The sequence below is a fragment of the Oncorhynchus mykiss genome, chromosome 5, assembly GCF_057628025.1.
Source record: "Oncorhynchus mykiss isolate SJ-2025 chromosome 5, ASM5762802v1, whole genome shotgun sequence".
Lineage (NCBI taxonomy): Eukaryota > Metazoa > Chordata > Actinopteri > Salmoniformes > Salmonidae > Oncorhynchus > Oncorhynchus mykiss.
The window spans coordinates 36,633,730-36,653,694 of record NC_143026.1 but is presented as its reverse complement, the minus strand read 5'-3'; the positions used below and the strand labels follow the sequence as shown (position 1 = coordinate 36,653,694).

At 42.4% G+C, this 19,965-nt stretch overlaps 2 protein-coding genes across 7 annotated transcripts; both read left to right on the top strand.

The window, feature by feature from the left end:
* LOC110523700 (NF-kappa-B inhibitor-like protein 1) lies at positions 1 to 3,981 on the top strand. 4 transcript variants are annotated; one of them, XM_021602627.3, is made up of 4 exons: positions 1 to 2,531; positions 2,649 to 2,761; positions 2,878 to 2,989; positions 3,067 to 3,981. In XM_021602627.3, exons 1-4 carry the CDS (start codon positions 2,258 to 2,260, stop codon positions 3,642 to 3,644), a joined length of 1,077 nt encoding a protein of 358 aa, XP_021458302.2. In that variant the 5' UTR covers positions 1 to 2,257; the 3' UTR covers positions 3,645 to 3,981. The 4 variants fall into 4 exon arrangements, with proteins under 4 accessions (XP_021458302.2, XP_021458301.2, XP_021458300.2 ...); XM_021602626.3 differs by having other exon boundaries at positions 3,064 to 3,981; XM_021602625.3 differs by having other exon boundaries at positions 1 to 2,537.
* A 1,194-nt stretch (positions 3,982 to 5,175) lies between these two features.
* LOC110523699 (V-type proton ATPase 116 kDa subunit a 2) lies at positions 5,176 to 15,006 on the top strand. 3 transcript variants are annotated; one of them, XM_021602623.3, is made up of 20 exons: positions 5,176 to 5,885; positions 6,537 to 6,615; positions 7,447 to 7,547; positions 7,823 to 7,960; positions 8,749 to 8,843; positions 8,950 to 9,076; positions 9,188 to 9,270; positions 9,393 to 9,486; positions 9,749 to 9,961; positions 10,070 to 10,220; positions 11,646 to 11,785; positions 11,896 to 12,053; positions 12,216 to 12,306; positions 12,476 to 12,594; positions 12,719 to 12,929; positions 13,073 to 13,192; positions 13,291 to 13,410; positions 13,499 to 13,616; positions 13,745 to 13,916; positions 14,151 to 15,006. In XM_021602623.3, exons 1-20 carry the CDS (start codon positions 5,769 to 5,771, stop codon positions 14,251 to 14,253), a joined length of 2,550 nt encoding a protein of 849 aa, XP_021458298.3. In that variant the 5' UTR covers positions 5,176 to 5,768; the 3' UTR covers positions 14,254 to 15,006. The 3 variants fall into 3 exon arrangements, with proteins under 3 accessions (XP_021458298.3, XP_036833277.2, XP_036833276.2); XM_036977382.2 differs by lacking the exon at positions 5,176 to 5,885 and adding an exon at positions 6,223 to 6,336; XM_036977381.2 differs by lacking the exon at positions 5,176 to 5,885 and adding an exon at positions 6,239 to 6,273.
* Positions 15,007 to 19,965: the final 4,959 nt, after the last annotated feature.

The window sequence follows — 19,965 nt, the reverse complement described above, 5'->3', positions numbered from 1 at the left end:
GGTGTATATTGTATATTAAGCTACCGAGTGTCGCAGCGGTCTAAGGCACTGCATCTCAGTGCAAAAGGCATCACTACAGACCCTGGGTTGATTCCAGGCTGTATCACAACCTGCTGTGATTGGGAGTCACATAGGGTGGCACACAATTGGCCCAGCGTCGTCTGGGTTTGACCGGGTAGGCCGTCATTGTAAATAAGAATTTGTTCTTAACTGACTTCCCTAGTTAAATACAGGATTAAAAAAATATCTATATTTATACTCCGGACGCTGACATTGCTCATCCTAAGATTTCTATATTTCTTAATTCCTTTATTTTACTTTTAGAGTTGTCTGTATTGTTGTGTATTTTTAGATATCACTGCACTGTTGGTGCTAGGAACACATGCATTTCGCTATACCTGCAATAACATCTGATAAATATGTGTATGCGACCGACACGCTTGTATTTTATTTGGGCAGCACTGAGGTAAACGGTGAAAGATGAGCATAAACTTCACATTAGGTATAGGTTTACATAGTTTATTGTCAATGTATAGGTGTGTGGCGTGTTAATATACATTTTTCTTCTGTGTTTTTCAGACAAAAATGCTTCCGTTTCCCTAAATTACCCTTTCATTCAGTTATAATAACACACCTCCTTGCTTTGCTTCCTACTTTTCTCAGGGATCAGCTTTTTTACTTTTTCATCTGGAAAGGAAGAAGCCTTGTGTGGAAGGCTCCACAACACCTGAGCTTTGTAGTGTTGTCACTTCAATGATGCCATTTGCCTGGTTTGGACCAAAGAGTTGTGCTTTTTTTCTTTCAGCATAAGAGAGACAAGAGAATATCAATATTTAATAAAAGTAAAAAGGAAGTTATGTCTTTAGTGTTATTTTGTAACATGTTTAATAGTAGGCCTATTAAATTACATAGGCTAATCCTTACCTATGTGACTGAGTTGACAGTCTATTAGTAATATCGCCTATTTGGCCTTAATAACCATGTTTAATAACGATCAAATTTGTTTCTGTTCCAAGTACGACCCTTTTCATTGAGTACGATTTATGATAGTAAGTACGATTCTGGTAAGTATGACCTAACCGTTACTTGTTATTTCCTTTGTCACTGTTCCTCATGTAACACACACGCACACATACAGTTTCTGCCGTGTGAATGCCCATCTAATCTCTTTAATCTCCTCCCCAGTTAAGACCAAGCCTATGAACAACAGTGAGACTGACTAACACAGGCAGCAGCACTGGACAGCCATGCAGGTGATTCTCCAAGGAATCATCTTTTATGAAATGGACAATAAAACTCATCCTTTGTTGGGGCATTGAATAATAACATTGTCATGCAATCTGGTTTCCTGTGCTTTCTGTCCATTCTTTTGAAACTGTGTATTGTCCTACAGTAAAATCTCTATGAAGGATGAGGAAGGGATCCTGCAGGTTGTCCTACAGGAAAATGGCCCTGAAAATCTTGTGGGACTTTTTTGTAAGGGAACCTACAATTTAAAAGTAAAAAAACACACATTCTCAACAAACTTTACCTCATAGCAACATATCCCATAGTAATATTTTTTTATGTAATTTTTAGATTAGATGTATAGTTCCTACAAATTATCAATCAATGTTTCTATGATTCACATTGCTAAACCAGCACAGGGGGGTCACCTACTCTACCCCCTGCTTCTCCTTATACTCTGTCTACCTAGAAAAGAATGATCACTTACGATAAAATCAGACATTAGCTTTATCATTATTTACTCGGTGAAAGAATGGTTTAAACTTTTAACACGAGAAATAAATGCAAGGGTTTAAGATTTAAATGAACTGCATTGCAAGTCAAAGCCATGTATACTACAGCAGTATACTGCCACTTAGTGATTGAATTCGGAATTTACAACCCAACCGGAAATAGAAGACTCAGGGGAATTTAACGACAGGACAACATATTGACGTCGGTGTTACATTGTTATTTGTCCGTGTTTCCGCAAATTTGGTCTAGGTTACATCAGCTAATCGACACGCTAGCTAACTAATGGGGTTTGCGAAACATTGAAATTGTCTTGATCAACTGACAAAAGCATTTTAGTATGCACCGAAGACGGGTGATAGGATTACGCCACCGTTGTGCTCTTTTATGACAACCTATAACGTTATTGATTGTTGTTGGTTAACTAACTTTGGAAGCTGCTAGATATGTATTGTTACAGCTGTTAAATCTTTGTTGAAGTAAATTAGAATTAGAGTAAGTCTCCATACGGAGGGAGATCATGGCGACTCGTAAACAGAAAAAGATGATAAGATACGTGGAAGATGGCAGTTTAATGAAGCTGAAGTCCTACTTCCGGAAACACTCCGACCTCGACGTCAACTTCTCCCAGGGTAAAAAGCGCAGGACTCCCCTGCATCTGGCCTGCTCGCTCCGTGATGACGCCATCCTTCGGCTTTTGTTGAAGTATGGAGCCAACATCCTTCAGAAAGACAAGAAAGGGGACACGCCCCTACACATTGCTGCTAACAAGGCTCTGAAACATGGCAAAAGAGGTGAAGGTCTGCCAGTATTACTAACAACAAAAATAAGCAGCTAGGATAATAACATGCCTTCTAACCTTATTTAAAAAAAATATATGTATTCTAACCTTATTTTTTATTATTATGTAGTTTATGATGACCTCGTCTTGCCCCTTCAAAAGAGTTGCCCAGATGCCATGGTTGCACCAAATAATGCAGGAATTACACCTCGGGACCTGCTGCAATGGATGAAATTTGAGAAGGTATGAATGTCTCTGCCGTATGCATGTGTAATATGTGTTTTAGGAGAGAGCTAGGACATGATTGTATGGTGTGTACATCCTTGAGAACTGTTTCTGATGTTACTTTTCTCCCAAAGACTGCACCTAGGGAAAAGTCTTCAAAAGCGACAGACGCTGAGAAAGAGTGGCAAGAGAAGCTCTTTGGGGAATGCCAGGATGAGTTTTTTGAAACATTTGGACAATATGATGGTAATATTTCACTCTTGAATAATTTGATTTAAATAATTGTACATCGTCATATTTTTTTCTTTTTTTTTCTTCAGCAGATGATTTATTTGCGGAAGATACCGATGAGGAGGACTTTCAAGACTGGGCAGATAGAATTAGACAGGAGTATGTCACTAAACAGCATGCAGAGGCTCAAAGACTGGCATCCTCAGGTTTTCATGGGAAGAGGAAGAAAGAGGCGGATGAGGAGGATCGGGCTAACAGAGAGCTGCATGAGAGGCTACAGAGGGAGCATGAAGAGTACCTGGCGCGTGCCGCACGGAAAGAGGAGGAAATGCACCAGGGGAAGAAGCGGCGCTACGAGGAGCGATGTGCAGATACCTTCAACACGGACACTGCAGCAGCGGCCACAACAAAACTGAGTTATCGGGACATCCCCTGGCCGGCACCAAAGGGCTCAGTGGAGGAGATGGTGGAGGTGATGCTGCATGGTGCAGATAGGAAAGACATGCCAGTGTTCCGTAAACTCCTCAGGCGCCAGCAGACCGTTTGGCACCCGGATAGGTTTGCCCAGCGCTGTGGGACCCGGCTGGAGGAGGGAGACAAGCAGAGGATCCTGGAAACTGTCACTGCTCTCTCACAGGAGCTCAATAGACTGGCTCAGAGCCTCAGGTGACAATGTCAGACTGGAAAGGACCTTATGAGATGTTGAACAGTCTGTCGTTTAGCCACTCACGGTCCTGTACATGCAGGGCAGGGGTTATGTTTGCAGTGGTGGTCAGTCATTTTGATCTGTCAAAACTAATTTCCACTTGAAGCACCTAATTTCTTGGATAAACTTGGCTATGCTTCTTATTCTTGTCACCATGCCAAAGTGTTGAGTGAATGCCATATTTCACAGTGTTGTGTTGTGTACTTCACTGATGTAAGAGATGATGTTGCTAGAGGGAATAGGTGTTTGCCTTGTTACATTTTTCAAATTAATTAAAAATAAATAACCTGTGATATCTTGATCGCATAAGTGTTGCTTGAATCAATACTTGGAGGAAGCACATTTGGCAGCAAACCGCCATGAATCTTTATGCACACCTCTTAGGGGTGCAACATTTATCCATTATTGGCAAAGGTTCTGCCAAGTTGGTTAGGGATCATTGATGGACACTGGACATCAATCTTCATGTTATGTTACTGATTTTTAAGCTGTCGGAACTGAGAATATTTGTATACACAAATGTTGAAACAAAGCCTGTGTATAGACAAAATGATTTATCAAAAATGTAAGATAAAATCCAAAACCAATATTTAGTGAACACTTACGCATTAAATTCTAATGGTTTACATTAGTAAGTGTTAGTAGCATCATTAATAATATTGATAATGTCATGGTAACCCTGCATAAACAAAGAGAAAGGTCAAAAGAAAAGACACTTGTTATTATGATGTTGTCAGGAACCCGGCCTGCCTTATTCACACAAGTTCAGCATGTTACCTAACTGAAAAGAATCTGAAGCTATTTGGGTTAAGGATTGGGAAGGGGATCAAAAGGACCATGATGACACAAACTGCACAATACACTCGACTAAGTCAGAGTGCTGATGAGATCAAAGTGGGTAAGAAAATGTCAAAAGAAAAAAGATCACAGTAAGTAAACAGTTTGACACTTGACTTGATTTAAAAAGAGAAACGATTGGACAGCATTTATTAACCTACCACCACCTACAATCCTTATACAGGCCTACACACAAAGAAAGGGCAGATGGTTCACCCTAATTTGAATGATGGAACTGAATAAATAAAAGGATGCTCTAGTTGCCAGATTTGGTCCAAATCCCCAAACTAAATAATACCTGTAAGGCAATTTCGCCCTCCATATAAATTAGGAGAAAAAAAATGCACATTCAAATATGATTTCACCTACAATTCTGTGTTTTTGGAAATGTTATAGGAACATACATTGACTGTACTAGGCCTAATGGCTGTGTGTTTATTTATATATTGCCACAAGGGCTCATAGCCTATAAGTCATAGGCTTTATTGAAAATAACGTGTTATTTTCTTATTGGTAATTTCGCTAACAAAGTGTATTATTATTTGAGTGTATAGACAGACGGTGGGTGTAGGCCATACCCTACCTTTATACACTTTTGATAATAGCGGCGTATTCTCGGGTGTCAAAATTCAATTTGAGGACTAAAATATAAATATCTGGCAACCTGCAGGCACGCTCAGACTATATCGGCATCCAACATACTGCGATTAAAGAAAAGTATTTTATTTATACTTACCCACATTTTAACTTGTACTTTTTACGTACAATTTTGCATATTGTCTGCTGGCATGACTTAAATATATTTTTCTTTTCTATTTTGCGTAATGAGCAATCTTACACATAGCATTGCGACGGGGATAGAGTTGACTCTTTGTGATAGCGACACAGGATGACGCGTATTATCTGACACGCTCGATAAAATATGTGCGAAGCGATAGAAGGGTGAGGGTGTATTGTTTGTTTTCTTACAATTTTGGGGACCTAATGATCTAGTGTAAGAGCTCGAGCGTTATTATCGATAACATAACTAACCCGTTAATAGGCAGAGTAATTTTGCCATATTGAGAGCTCATACTCGATACAATATATTAATTTTCGGAAACGGTATTGCGAAGCTTGGCATTATAGACACCGGCAGAGTTGTGATTTCGCGTTGGTATGATTTATTGGCCCAACTACTGCTACAGTTGTCGTAGAGTGAATTAATAGGCCGGAGGAGATTTCGTCAGCAAGGTGCCGGTGGCAGATAAGATGGGGTCGGTGTTCCGAAGTGAAGAGATGTGCTTGGCGCAGTTATTTCTTCAGTCCGGTTCAGCATACGATTGCATAAGTGAGCTTGGAGAAATGGGTCTGGTCGAGTTTCGAGATGTAAGTAGGCTATTCCACTTGTCTGTCGAGCCAATGTGGAGACTTGCAATGCAATAATAGAAGCATAGTGTATATCAGTTAGTTAGGCCTACCCAGTGTCTGTCAGTTGTCAATTATATGTCTGGACCAAAACTGTTCTTTGTGTGTGTGTGTGTGTCTGTCTGTCTGTCTGTCTGTCTGCATCGGACTACCAGTGCACCCAGGGTTATGCCTAAGTGTGTCTATCAGTCCAGTTAATGTGCTACTCGTGGATCAATTATTTGTAAAAAAATATATATAATATATATAACGGATTAAGCAAATCAATAAAAGCCTTATCTGATCACATATCCCCCTATTCTGTGATTGTCTGGTAGTCATGATGGAGGTCTCTATGCAACTGCATATGGTCTGTTTGTCTATATAATTCTGGGGCTCCAAAAACTTGTTACCCAGGCACCTTGCTCACTGGGTTTGTTTAATTTTGTTGTTGTGACCTGACCTAGATTTCAAAAGCAAATGGATTTGGACCTTTCAAAATGAAATCTTGATATTTAAATGGTACATTCTGCCCAAAAACATCTACTGGAAAGGAATCTATTTCATGAACTCCAGGATGTGAGCATTGGGCCACTGGCAAAGTCACTGACCACTGTGCTCCTCTGGTTTCAGATCAACCCCAGTGTCAACTTGTTCCAGCGACGCTTCGTCAGCGAAATCAAGAGATGTGAAGAGATGGAGAGAATTCTGGGTGAGGTCAATGAGATGGACTCTAGACCAAGACCACTACTCCCATACAAATGTAGAATCCTAATTTGAGCCAGTTTGCTACAGCAGGAAAATAATCCTGCATAATTTTTTTGTTGACCTTTATTTAACTAGGCAAGTCAGTTCTTATTTTCAATGACAGTTGGTTGTTCAGGGGCAGAACAACAGATTTTTACCTTGTCAGCTCTGGGATTTGAACTTGCAACCTTTCGGTTATTAGTCCAACGCTCTAACCACCAGGCTACCTGCTGCCCCATAATAATCCTGGGAATTATTATGTGTATTATAATGAATGTACATTTTTGTAGGGGTTGATACATTTTTTATTAGGGCAAATCAAGTCTGACATTTCAAAGTGGAAATTACAATCTTTAGAAGTCTTTTTAAAGCTAAAATACACTACAAGTTTGCCTTCCCTGCAGTATAGGAAAATGCTCAACAATAAAAGAGGGATCAAATTAAGATCCTACATCTGTACCTTTGATTTACTGGTGGGGTTTGATGAAGCTCTGGTTACCTCTACAGAGAATTACATATTGCTTTTGGTAACAGCAAAGCAGTGGGATTGAATTACAAGACATTCCACTGTGAAAGACTGTCTTTGTGCTAGATATAGATCTCAGTTGTTCTTCTACAGATAATTTTAGCAAGACTTCTTTATGTTTTGATCAAACGTGTCTGGATTTTATAACTGTAAATACTCTGGATGTTTCAACAGATCCCCATGATGATTGTGTTTTTTTGTGCTCAGTCAGTATTTGTTTATCAGATTAAACAATAAATAAATACATATATTCTTGTTTTCTTTGTACAGGGTACCTTTTGAGGGAGATTCAAAAGGCAAATATTGCTGTGCCAGAAGATGATGAAATCTGTCCAGTCGCACCTCCCCCCAAACATGTCCTTGAAATCATGGTAGGTCTGAGATTCTGTTTGTCATGTAACGAACGAGTGCTGTGGTTGATGTTCACTGTGGATGAATTGCTGAGTTGGTAAATGTTTGGTTTAGGGTATTGATTGTGTGTTATTAATGGTTATGGGGAACTAATTCCCATATGATTGCTGTGGTCAAGGGGTGTTGAACGTGTGTGGTCTGTCTGCTGTGGTTAAGGGGTGTTGACCGTGTGTGGCCTGTCTGCTGTGGTTAAGGGGTGTTGACCGTATGTGGTCTGTCTGCTGTGGTCCCCCAGGAGCAGCTCCAAAGGCTGGAGGTGGAGCTTAGCGAGGTGGCCAGGAACAAAGAGAAGCTGCAGCGGAATCTTCTGGAGCTGACCGAGTACACGCACATGCTGAGGATCACACACACCTTCGTACACAGCCGCTCCCGGGTTAGTGCCATCATGTCTATTTACGCAACTATGACTCCCACCATGCACATTACTATCACATAACCTCACCTCATAACTGCCTAATGCCATTTAAGTGACACATACACTTATCATACTCACCCTTTGCTCGATTGCCCTCCCAGACACAACTGTCAGTTGACTGTGACACCATATATTGGGTCTTTCTGTCCTCTCTTCATGCGTTGAATATCCTCATCACCACACATGAGTTTCACCTGACTTTCGCCCTCCAAGTTTTCTGAGAATTACATTTTTTTAATGTTGGTGGAATTTTCAATGTTGGACATAAAAGACTGTAAAAACACCAGGAAATCGTCTCCAAGTGATTTTCATTTTGTAAATCTGTTCCCAAGTATTCCGGCGCATAATAGACACGTGATTGTATACAAATGTAAGCAAGGTTCACAATTATTATGTTTTAGTCACATATTATATCTGTTCGGGCTTCTTGCGGTCAAATTGCAGTCTACAAATCATTTGTCATTATGTTCCGGTACCCCGACCATCCGCTGAACAAAGAATTGGCTCGCGGCTGAATCTAGTTGATGATCCCTGTAATAGGCTACACTTGACAATAGGTGTAGCAATGAATTTCAACCATTACGTAATATCTTTGCTATTACAGATTTACAAAAGGTCTATAAACTAATAATTCACAGTTTATAAACAACTTAAGTACAACTTTAAGACTTACCCTTTTTTTTCAAATCAAAGGGTACTGGTATTTGTGGGTTGATCATGCAAACCTGGCCTTTCCTTGTATGCAGCATGAGGCCCTTGGCCCCCAGTATGAAGAGTTCCAATCCATTGAGTCAGACTCTGGAGGCTGCACTGGCATGCAGAGACTGGGAGCCAAGCTGGGGTGAGTTTCACAGACAAACATGTATAATAGAAACATAATGTGTCACTGAGTGTCAGTTTGAGGAAGTGGTGAGTCCTGAGTGGTAAAGTATTCCTCTTGGCTGTAGGTTTGTGTCAGGCCTAATCCACCGGGTGAAGGTGGAGGCATTTGAGCGCATGTTGTGGAGGGTGTGTAAGGGCTACACTATCCTCAGCTATGCAGAGCTGGGCGAGAGCCTTGCTGACCTGGACACGGTGAGTAGAAATAGAAAGCAATACGGATTTCAGAAATCTATGTCTACCGTCATGTCATTTTTTGGGGGAGAATAAGACACATATAATATGTATTGTGTGTGTACCTTACAGGGTGAGATCAGCAAAAATGTTGTGTTCCTTATCTCATTCTGGGGAGACCAGATTGGACAGAAGGTCCAAAAGATCTGCGATTGGTATCTATGCTTTTGCCAGCACAAAACACAAAATCATCCATTGCATGCACACTTCTTAATCTCTAAGGCCTGTGTCTCTCATTGATATGTATCAGTGATATTTTTGTATCCTTTTCTTCCAGTTACCACTGTCACCTTTACCCCCACCCTGAGAATGACGAGGAGAGGGCAGATGTAATGGACAGCCTAAGGACACGCATCCTGGACTTGAACAATGTGCGGGCAATTGACAGGGCATTACCCATATGTCTGTCTGTATGTCTGTCTGTCTGTCTGTCTGTCTGTCTGTCTGTCTGTCTGTCTGTCTGCCTGTATGTCTGTCTGTCTGTCTGTCTGTCAAACAATGTATGATAGATGTTGGCTAGATAATACTTGGATGACATCTCTCCATGTTCCACATTTGCATATACACTAGTTATAAGACCTTATGCAAATACTTGAACATGTCAAATCTTTAACTGTCCCCTGGCACCACTAGGTGCTCCACCGCACTGAGGAGTACCTGAGGCAGGGGCTGCAGAAGGCCTCAGAGTCAGCCTTCACCTGGGTAGTGCAAGTGAAGAAGATGAAGGCCATCTACCACATCCTCAACCTGAGTAGCTTTGACGTCACCAATAAGTGTCTCATAGCTGAGGTGTGGTGCCCTGTCAATGACCTGACCAACCTGCGGGGTGCGTTGGAGGAAGGCTCGGTGAGTGAGGCTATTGAGGATACCATAGTCCTACAGATACAGTAGTTTGTTTTGTCAAATCTGGCAGTAGTGTGTATAAATGTAATAAATGCTATTTTCCCTTTTCAGAGAAAAGGTGATGCCACTGTACCATCCTTTGTAAACCGAATCCCAAGCAACGACACACCACCTACGCTCTTGAGAACAAACAAGTTTACCTCCGGCTTTCAGAGTATTGTGGAGGCTTACGGGGTTGGAGACTACAGGGAGGCTAGTCCAGGTGAGTACAGATTCAATACACCAGTGGAGACTGCTGAGGGAAGGATGGCTCATAGTAATGGCTGGAACGGAATCAATGGAATAGCATCAACCACATGGAAACCATGTGTTTGATGTATTTGATAGCATTCCACTAATTCCGCTCCACCCATTACCAGAAGCCCGTCCTCCCCAATTAAGGTGCCTAACCTCCTGTGCAGTCGACAGACAAACCTACAGGTAGGCTAGTTTGGAACACTTTAGACACAACATTTAGGCAAGCTCAGGTGAGCACTATTAGAGTGATTCCTCATGAAACCCAGACAAAAAAATACTGTACCATGATTTTGGGATATTCACGAAATGTGTCCTTTGGAGGAAGCACTGTTGAAATATATTTGATATTTGTATCTATCTTATTTAATGAAGTTGGCATATTTATTCAGTGTTTCATCTGTAGGTGCTGCAAAGCAAACATTGGTGTCATATGAAGCTTTACCGCTTGCTCTGTAATATGAGTAGTATTTTGATTTCAAAACCTTTTTTTTTTTTACATTAATTAATATTGAGAGATATAAACATGAATATTGAAAATATACCCATTTTGATTTGGAAAAGTATTCAATATATTGTTGAACATAATATACTCTACTGGCATATCAAAGTTCCAGAGTGGGATCATCATTCCTACTTTTAGCATTATGATCCAATTTGTACGCAGTACCAACAGAATGAATGTGAAAATAGTTTCAAAATGGCCGCCCTCAGCTGGTGATTTGCAGAGTGTGCAATGATAAAGGTAAAAGGAGGGCTATGATTGGTTACATTGTCGTTTATGCCAATTTCTCTGTATAAAATGGGCCATAATTTAAAAACTAGCAGAGATCCCACTCTGGAACTTTGATATGCCATTACAGGTAATTATGATCAACAATATATAAAAAAATGTGCCATTATTATATTTTTTATTTTTGCTATGTAGCATCTACAGATAAAACATTATGGTGTCTTAAAGGAGGCATGGGTAAAGCCAAAATCTCATAAATATACCAACCTTGAGTAAGTATTTCTCATTTAGGCTTTTAAATACAAATGTAAAATATATGTCAACAATCCTTTCTCCGAAGGACTATTGTATGGATAAAATTTCATGAAAATCCCCCAAATCGTTTTTGTCTGGGTTTCGTGAGGACCAATACATGTAATGCAGACTAGTCAGGTTGAGCACAGTTATAGGAATAAATGAAAGCTAGTTGTCCATGCTGATCATTTTTAGCATTGGGCCAGTAACTGAAAGGTTACAGGTTCGAATCCCCAATCCGACTAGGTGAAAAATCTGTCAATGTGCCCTTGATCAAGGCCCTTAACCCTAATTGCTCCTGTAAGTCCCTCAGGATAACAGTGTCTGCTTAATGACTAAAATGTTAAATGTATCTCTGCTTGGCAGTTCCCTACACCATCATTACATTCCCCTTCCTGTTTGCGGTCATGTTTGGGGACCTTGGTCATGGTGTGGTCATGGCATGCTTTGCCCTGTGGATGGTGTTGAAAGAGAAGAGCCACAAGCGCAAGCGCTCTGATAATGAGGTGAGAGCGTTTTAAGTGTAAATTCTATCAAATTCGACTGTGTTTTTGTAGTTGTCTTGATGTTGATGTACTGCCATTAATGTTGGTCTTGGTTTCTGTGTTGTCCTCAGATCTGGACAGTGTTCTTCGAGGGACGTTATATCATACTAATGATGGGCCTTTTCTCTGTGTACACGGGGCTGATCTACAATGACTGCTTCTCAAAGTCACTCAACATATTTGGCTCAGGCTGGAGTGTTAGGGCTATGTTCACAGATCAGCAGTGGACGTGAGTGATCAAAACGAACACACAAAAACATGCATATTACTACATTCCCAAGCACAGTATGCACAGAATAGATGGTCAGTGTACCTGTCGATGTGAACATATCGTTTTAATTTAGCTGTAGCTGACTGAGGTTATTGTACTCATATTCACCTCTTATTCCAGGAATGAAACTCTCCAAACGAATGCTTTGCTCACCCTTGATCCCAATGTCACTGGTGTCTTTAGTGGGCCATACCCCTTTGGCATCGATCCTGTGAGTATACATACACACGACACACGGACACAAAGCAATGCTCTCAGATGCTAAACACACAAACCCACAATCACGCACTCTCACATGTCCCTTCTCATGCCTTTCCAAATCCCAGAGATTGGCACTGTCTGATGTTATGTTCATGTTATGCTTTGTATCACACCCACAGATATGGAACATGGCAGTGAATCGCCTGTCCTTCCTGAACTCCTACAAGATGAAGATGTCTGTCATCATAGGGGTCGTGCACATGAGCTTTGGGGTTGTGCTCAGTGTCTTCAACCATCTGTGAGTGAGCAGTTGGTGGTTCTGACCAGTAGTCACACAAGTTGAAAAGTTCAGAAAGGGCTTCTCTAAATGTAAATCCGTCCTTTCCTTTCCTCCCCTTCCCTATTCTCTTCCATTTATCCAGACACTTCAAACATAATTTCAACATCTACCTGCTGTTCCTCCCTGAGTTGCTGTTCCTGCTATGTCTCTTTGGCTACCTGGTTTTTATGATCCTCTACAAGTGGCTGGCGTTCGGTGCACGTGACTCCCGCCTGGCCCCCAGCATCCTCATCCACTTTATCAACATGTTCCTCATGCAGGGAGAGGACAACACCCCTCTCTACCCTGGACAGGTGGGTGTTGGGGATGGGGTCATGATTCTGAGTTTCCCCCCTGAGTCTGGGTTTCTCAGTATCTGTATCTAAATCTCTGAATGTCTCTTTTGACCATCTGTCCATGTGGCTCTGTGTTTGACTGTGTGTATTTTGATCCACAGACTGGGCTGCAGGTCTTCCTGGTGGTGGTGGCTCTGCTGTCTGTGCCTGTGCTGCTGTTAGGAAAACCAGTCTACCTCTACTGGCTGCACCGTGGAGGGAAGGGCCTGCGATTGCGCAGGGTGAGTATGGTGGAAAGAGTCATGTATGAGCTTGTTACCCATGTGTTTTCAGTAAATAATGTATGTGCACATTTTAATGTCTGTTTAATGTCTGTTAGGGATATGAGAGAGTTCGGCGTGTGAGTGAGGATGATATGTCCCAAGCACCAGCATACGATGATGATGAGGAAGAGGGATTGGATGACCTCATGACCAGCAGAGAGACCCAGCCTAAGGAGGTCGAAACCACAACTGTGCATCTCATATACACATTTGAGTACATCACTGTTGCGTTTCTGTCTAATCAATGTGTTTTTCATCTTTCAGTTTGACTTTGGGGATGTATTCCTGCACCAAGCCATCCACACCATAGAGTATTGCCTGGGCTGCATCTCCAACACGGCCTCTTACCTACGTCTCTGGGCCCTCAGTTTGGCCCATGCTCGTAAGTATCGGACTCACTACACCTTTAAAAGGCCACAAGGGGGCAATTACTATCAATTACTGTCTCTATGTTCAGATATTGATCCATACATCTTCCTCTTACTGTGTGTCCATCTATATGTTTGTCAGAGCTTTCGGAGGTACTGTGGGCCATGGTGATGCGTCTGGGCCTCAGGATGACCTCCAGACTGGGGGTGCTGTTTCTGGTACCAGTGTTCAGCCTTTTCGCTGTGCTCACTGTATCCATCCTGCTGGTCATGGAAGGGCTCTCAGCCTTCCTCCATGCCCTCCGGCTGCACTGGTGAGTCGGTCTTTATACTAAACTACGTGATGCCTTACTGACTGACTCATTCAGCCAGCCAATCAATTACTCTCTGTTAATAATCCCTCATCTACTCTCACACGCTCTCTCATTCCCCAGCGGTCACCTACTCAGTATAATTCAGAATCTTTTAATCATTCACTTAGTAATTTGTTCACACATGCATTCATCCTGGTTGTTTACATACTGTATGTGAATGTTCTCCTTTCCTAGGGTGGAGTTCCAGAATAAGTTCTATCATGGGACAGGTATCAAGTTTTCCCCCTTCGACTTCTCCACCCTGCCCTCAGTCTTTGAGCAGGACGGTTTACTGTGACCAGCGACAACCAGATTCACTGGATTTGAACAGGAAAACATGTACCAGGAAGGATGCTATGAGTTAGAGCAAGATGGCACACTGATGAAGAGGAGAAACTGCAGAGCAGTGCTGGGATGACTTGTAGCAAAGTTTTTCAGCATACGGCTTTTGATACTATTGGCTGCATTGACTGCCTTACATCATAAATATGTCCATATCAGCTAACCTCAATTCCTGAATTCAGTGGGATTCAAAACTGTCCATCTAGGTCTGTTGATATGCACTTTGTACTGTTCTGGAGTAAGTGATGCATCTCATGTAATGGCCACATTAAGCCAATTTTATTAGCTTTTTGTAGGAAAGATTGTTTTTTTATTGTTAATTTATTACTTAAAACTCATATTTATCCCTTAAAGTACAGAAAACATGTTATAGAAGCAACACATAAAGGACAGGAGGTCATATCAAATATCCTGATTTCTAGTGCCATAACAATTTCTTACCGATAATGACAAATGTGAATACCACGGCTGCTAATTGCGCAGCTTTTCACAGTGCTTATCCATGTGAAGACAGCTTTGGACATATAGTACTGTATAATGAATTGTATACTTGTAGATGTTTCTCCTGTTATTATACACCTTGTGGCATTCCTGGGAAGATAAAAAATGACAGCTCAATTATGTATTTTTGCAAACGACATTGCCACAGAGCACTTTTCAAATAACAATGCAGAAATGATTGTACAATAAAAGTCAGCATTTTCACTGATGACTAGTCTTACTGTTGTAATGCGAAATGTTAGGTGCTACTGCTGACAAGACAAATTTCACAGGATTTAAATATTTACAGTTGGAAGTCAGAAGTTTACATACACTTAGGTTGGAGTCATTAAAACTCGTTTTTCAACCACTCCACACATTTCTTGTTAGCAAACTATAGTTTTGGTGTCACGTTCTGACCATAATTTCTGTTGTTTTGTATTTATTTAGTATGGTCAGGGCGTGAGTTGGGTGGGCAGTCTATGTTTGTTTTTCTATGTTTTGGGGCATTTCTATGTTTTCGGCCTAGTATGGTTCTCAATCAGAGGCAGGTGTCATTAGTTGTCTCTGATTGAGAATCATACTTAGGTAGCCTGGGTTGCACTGTTTGTTGGTGGGTGATTGTCTATGTTGATGGCTTGTTTCAGCACAGTCCATATGATTAGCTTCACGGTTGTTATTTTGTTTACTGGTTTTGTATAGTTTTCAGTGTTCACTACTTTCTTTATTAAAGATTGACCATGGACACTTACCACGCCGCGTATTGGTCCTCAGATCCATCTCGCCTCTCCTCTTCAGATGAAGAGGAGGACGGCCGTGACAGAATCACCCACCAACCAAGGACCAAGCGGCGTGGTAAGAAACAGCGACGGCAGCAGCAGCAACAACAGCGGCCGGCTTCACAGGACTACACAACTTGGGGGGAGGTAGACAGATGGGCCATCGACCCAGGGAGAGTGCCGGAGCCCGCCTGGGATTCGATGGAGCAGTGCAAGGAAGGTTACAGGAGAATGAGGTTGGCGAAGGCAGCAGGGCAGTGCGACAGGTACGAGAGACAGCCCCAAAACATTTTTTTTTGGGGGGGGGCTCACTCCTCGTGCTTATTATAAGCAGCGTGATACTGGGCAGGCACCGTGTTATGCGGTTAAGCGCACGGTGTCGCCAGTACGTGTCCATAGCCCGGTGCGCTATAGGACAGCCCCCCGAGAGTGTCGTGCGGGCATCGAGCCAGGGCGTATGGTGCCTGCTCAGCGGGTCTGGTCGCCGGTACGCAGTTTTGGTCCAGGGTATCCTGCTCCGGCTCTGCGTGCTGTGTCTCCGGGGCGCTGGGAGGGTGCAGTGCGTCCTCTGCCTGCGCTCCGCTCGTGCCGGGCGAATGTGGGAGTGGAGCCTAAGGGAGAGGTGCGTGTAGTAAGCACTAGATCTCCCGTGCTTACCCACAGCCCGGTTCAACCTGTGCCTGCACTCTGGAGGGTCCGGGCTAGAGTGGTTATCCAGCCTGGGGAAGTGGTGCCAAGGTTGCGCACCAGAGCTCCAGTGCTCCCCCACAGCCCGGTCCTTCAGGTGCCTCCTCCTAACCCCAAGCCTCCTGAAGGGCTCCCCAGCCTGGTGGTTCCTGTGGCAGCCCCACGCACCAGGCTGTCTCTCTGTCTCCTCCCTGCAGGTGGTCCCGCCTGTCCGGCGCCGCCGCCGCCGGAGTCTCCCGCCTGTCCGGCGCCGGAGCCCCTCTGCCCCGAGCAGCTGCCCCTCTGTCCAGTGGGGTCATTGAGAAGGGTGACCATGGTGAGAAAGCCACGGAGGCGGACAATAAGGCGGACTAAGACAATAGTGAAGTGGGGTCCGCGTCCCGCGCCAGAGCCGCCACCGCGGACAGACGCCCACCCAGACCCTCCCCTATAGGTCAAGGTTTTGCGGCCGGAGTCCGCACCTTTGGGGGGGGGGGGGGGGGGGTACTGTCACGTTCTGACCTTTATTTCCGTTGTTTTGTATTTATTTAGTATCGTCAGGGCGTGAGTTGGGTGGGCAGTCTATGTTTGTTTTTCTATGTTTTGGGGCATTTCTATGTTTTCGGCCTAGTATGGTTCTCAATCAGAGGCAGGTGTCATTAGTTGTCTCTGAGAATCATACTTAGGTAGCCTGGGTTGCACTGTTTGTTGGTGGGTGATTGTCTATGTTGATGGCTTGTTTCAGCACAGTCCATATGATTAGCTTCACGGTTGTTGTTTTGTTTACTGGTTTTGTATAGTTTTCAGTGTTCACTATTTTCTTTATTAAAGATTGACCATGGACACTTACCACGCCGCGTATTGGTCCTCAGATCCATCTCGCCTCCTCTTCAGATGAGGAGGACGGCCGTGACATTTGGCAAGTCGGTTAGGACATCTACTTTGTGTAGTAATTTTTCCAACAGTTGTTTACAGACAGATTATTTCACTTATAATTCACTGTATCACAATTCCAGTGGGTCAGAGGTTTACATACACTAAGTTGACTGTGCCTTTAAACAGCTTGGAAAATTCCAGAAAATGATGTCATGACTTTTAAAGCTTCTGATAGGCTAATTGACATAATTTGAGTAAATTGGAGTTGTACCTGTAGATGTATTTCAAGGTCTACCTTCAAATTCAGTGCCTCTGCTTGACATCATGGGGAAATCAGCCAAGACCTCAGAAAAAAGATTGTAGACCTCCACAAGTCTGGTTCATCCTTGGGAGCAATTTCCAAACGCCTGATGGTACCGCGTTCATCTGTACAAAGAATAGTACCCAAGTATAAACACCATGGGGCCACACAGTTGTCATACCGTTCAGGAAGGAGACGTGTTCTGTCTCCTGGAGATGAACGTACTTCGGTGCAAAAAGTGCAAATCAATCCCAGAACAACAGCAAAGGACCTTGTGAAGATGCTGGAGGAAACGGGTACAAAAGTATCTATATCCACAGTCAAACGAGTCCTATAATCAAAATAACCTGAAAGGCCGCTCAGCAAGGAAGAAGCCACTGTTCCAAAACCGCCATAAAAAAGCCAGACTACGGTTTGCAACTGCACATGGGGACAAAGATCGTATGTTTAGTAGAAATGTCCTCTGGTCTGATGAAACAAAAATAGAACTGTTTGGCCATAATGACCATCGTTATGTTTGGAGGAAAGTGGGGGAGGTTTTTAAGCCGAAGAACACCATTCCAGCTGTGAAGCACGGGGTAGCAGCATCATGTTGTGGGGATGCTTTGCTGCAGGAGGGACTGGTGCACTTCACAAAATAGATGAAATCATGAGGTAGGAAAATGATCTCAAGACATCAGTCAGGAAGTTGAAGCTTGGTCGGAAATGGGTCTTCCAAATGGACAATGACCCCAAGCATACTTCCAAAGTTTTGGCAAAATGGCTTAAGGACAACGAAGTCAAGGTATTGGAGTGGCCATCACAAAGCCCTGACCTCAATCCTATAGAAAATGTGTGGGCAGAACTGAAAACAGCGTGTGCGAGCAAGGAGGCCTACTAACCTGACTCGGTTACACCAGCTCTGTCAGGAGGAATGGGCCGAAATTCACCCAACTTATTGTGTGAAGCTTGTGGAAGGCTACCCGAAACGTTTGACCCAAGTGAAACAGTTTAAAGGCAATGATAACAAATACTAATTGAGTGTATGTAAACTTCTGACCCAATGGGAATGAAATGAAATAAATAAAAGCTGAAATAAATCATTCTCTGTACTATTATTCTGACATTTCACATTCTTAAAATAAAGTGGTGATCCTAACTGACCCAAGACAGAGAATTTTACTAGGATTAAATGTCAGGAATTGTGAAAAACTGAGTTGAAATGTATTTGACTAAGGTGTATGTAAACTTCCGACTTCAACTGTATGAACATTTGAACATCTTGGCCATGTTCTGTTATCTCCACCCGGCACAGCCAGAAGAGGACTGGCCTCCCCACATAGCCTGGTTCCTCTCTAGGTTTCTTCCTAGGTTCCGGCCTTTCTAGGGAGTTTTTCCTAGCCACAGTGCTTCTACACCTGCATTTGCTTGCTGTTTGGGGTTTTAGGCTGGGTTTCTGTACAGCACTTTGTAACATCAGTTGATGTAAGAAGTGCTTTATAAATACATTTTGATTGACTGTATGGCTAAAGGTAAGAAGGTACCCACAAGCTAAAGACCATCGGCAAACATTTCTAATTTGGCCCCTTAGACACACTCAACTGAACTGTCAGTGAAATACCAGTTTGGCTACCCAGAGAGATGTAGAAAGTTTTTTTTGCCTGTAGAAGTTTGTTTTAAAAAGGAGCCAAAGTCAGTTGGGATAATAAACAGTGAGGTCATGGAACCAGAGATTTTGTTTATTTTGGGAGGTTCAGGTAGTCTATGGGTTTCCTGGTTAATTTTTTTAATTCTGGAAATTATTGCTATAGGGTTCCTGCATAAACCCTGGCTACATTTGAAAGGTATTTCGTTTGTGTTCCAACTTTGGCACTACCCCTTTAAGTAGGTAATACAATACTAAAGTTGTGTGTGTGTGATTTTTATTAGGATCCCCATTTAGCTAACGCTGTAACGCTAGCTAATCTTCCTGGGGTCCAACACCAATTAACAAGACATTTCAAACAACCACAATCAAGACTTCACAAACATTCAAGATGTAGACAATACAGATAAATACAGTGTGTGAGCCGTACATCCACTTCGGCAACGTATAGCTCCAATCCTGCAAACGTACAGTAACAATTATTTAGCCATGTTAGGTCTTAATATTAGTAGTTGGGTATATCAATAAAACATTTATAGAGTGAAATGGTCTAAAGCCATAAATCGTTGTGAAGAGCTTTTCAGATTTGGGAGGTTATTTTTTTTCCATTTTTTTTCATTTTCTAAAGAAGGTGAATGCATTGCTTTGTCACTTCAAGGCCATGTATAAATGTATAGATTCTACCAGTGCGGTTATTGTACTGGTCAAAGCAGAAGCACAACTTTGACTTTTAAAATAATTGGTTTAATTACCCAAGTATCCACAACTGCATTGCATTCACTTTTCTTACTCACAGGTAATAAACAAATAAGTGTGCAATGGTAACTTAATGTATTGCTAAAGTGCACTTTTAACATGCTTTGTCACATTTCTATGCTACAGGTAACAAAGTGAGAGCCTTGTAAACACACAAACTTTTACAGTAAAACTTGAATCAAATAA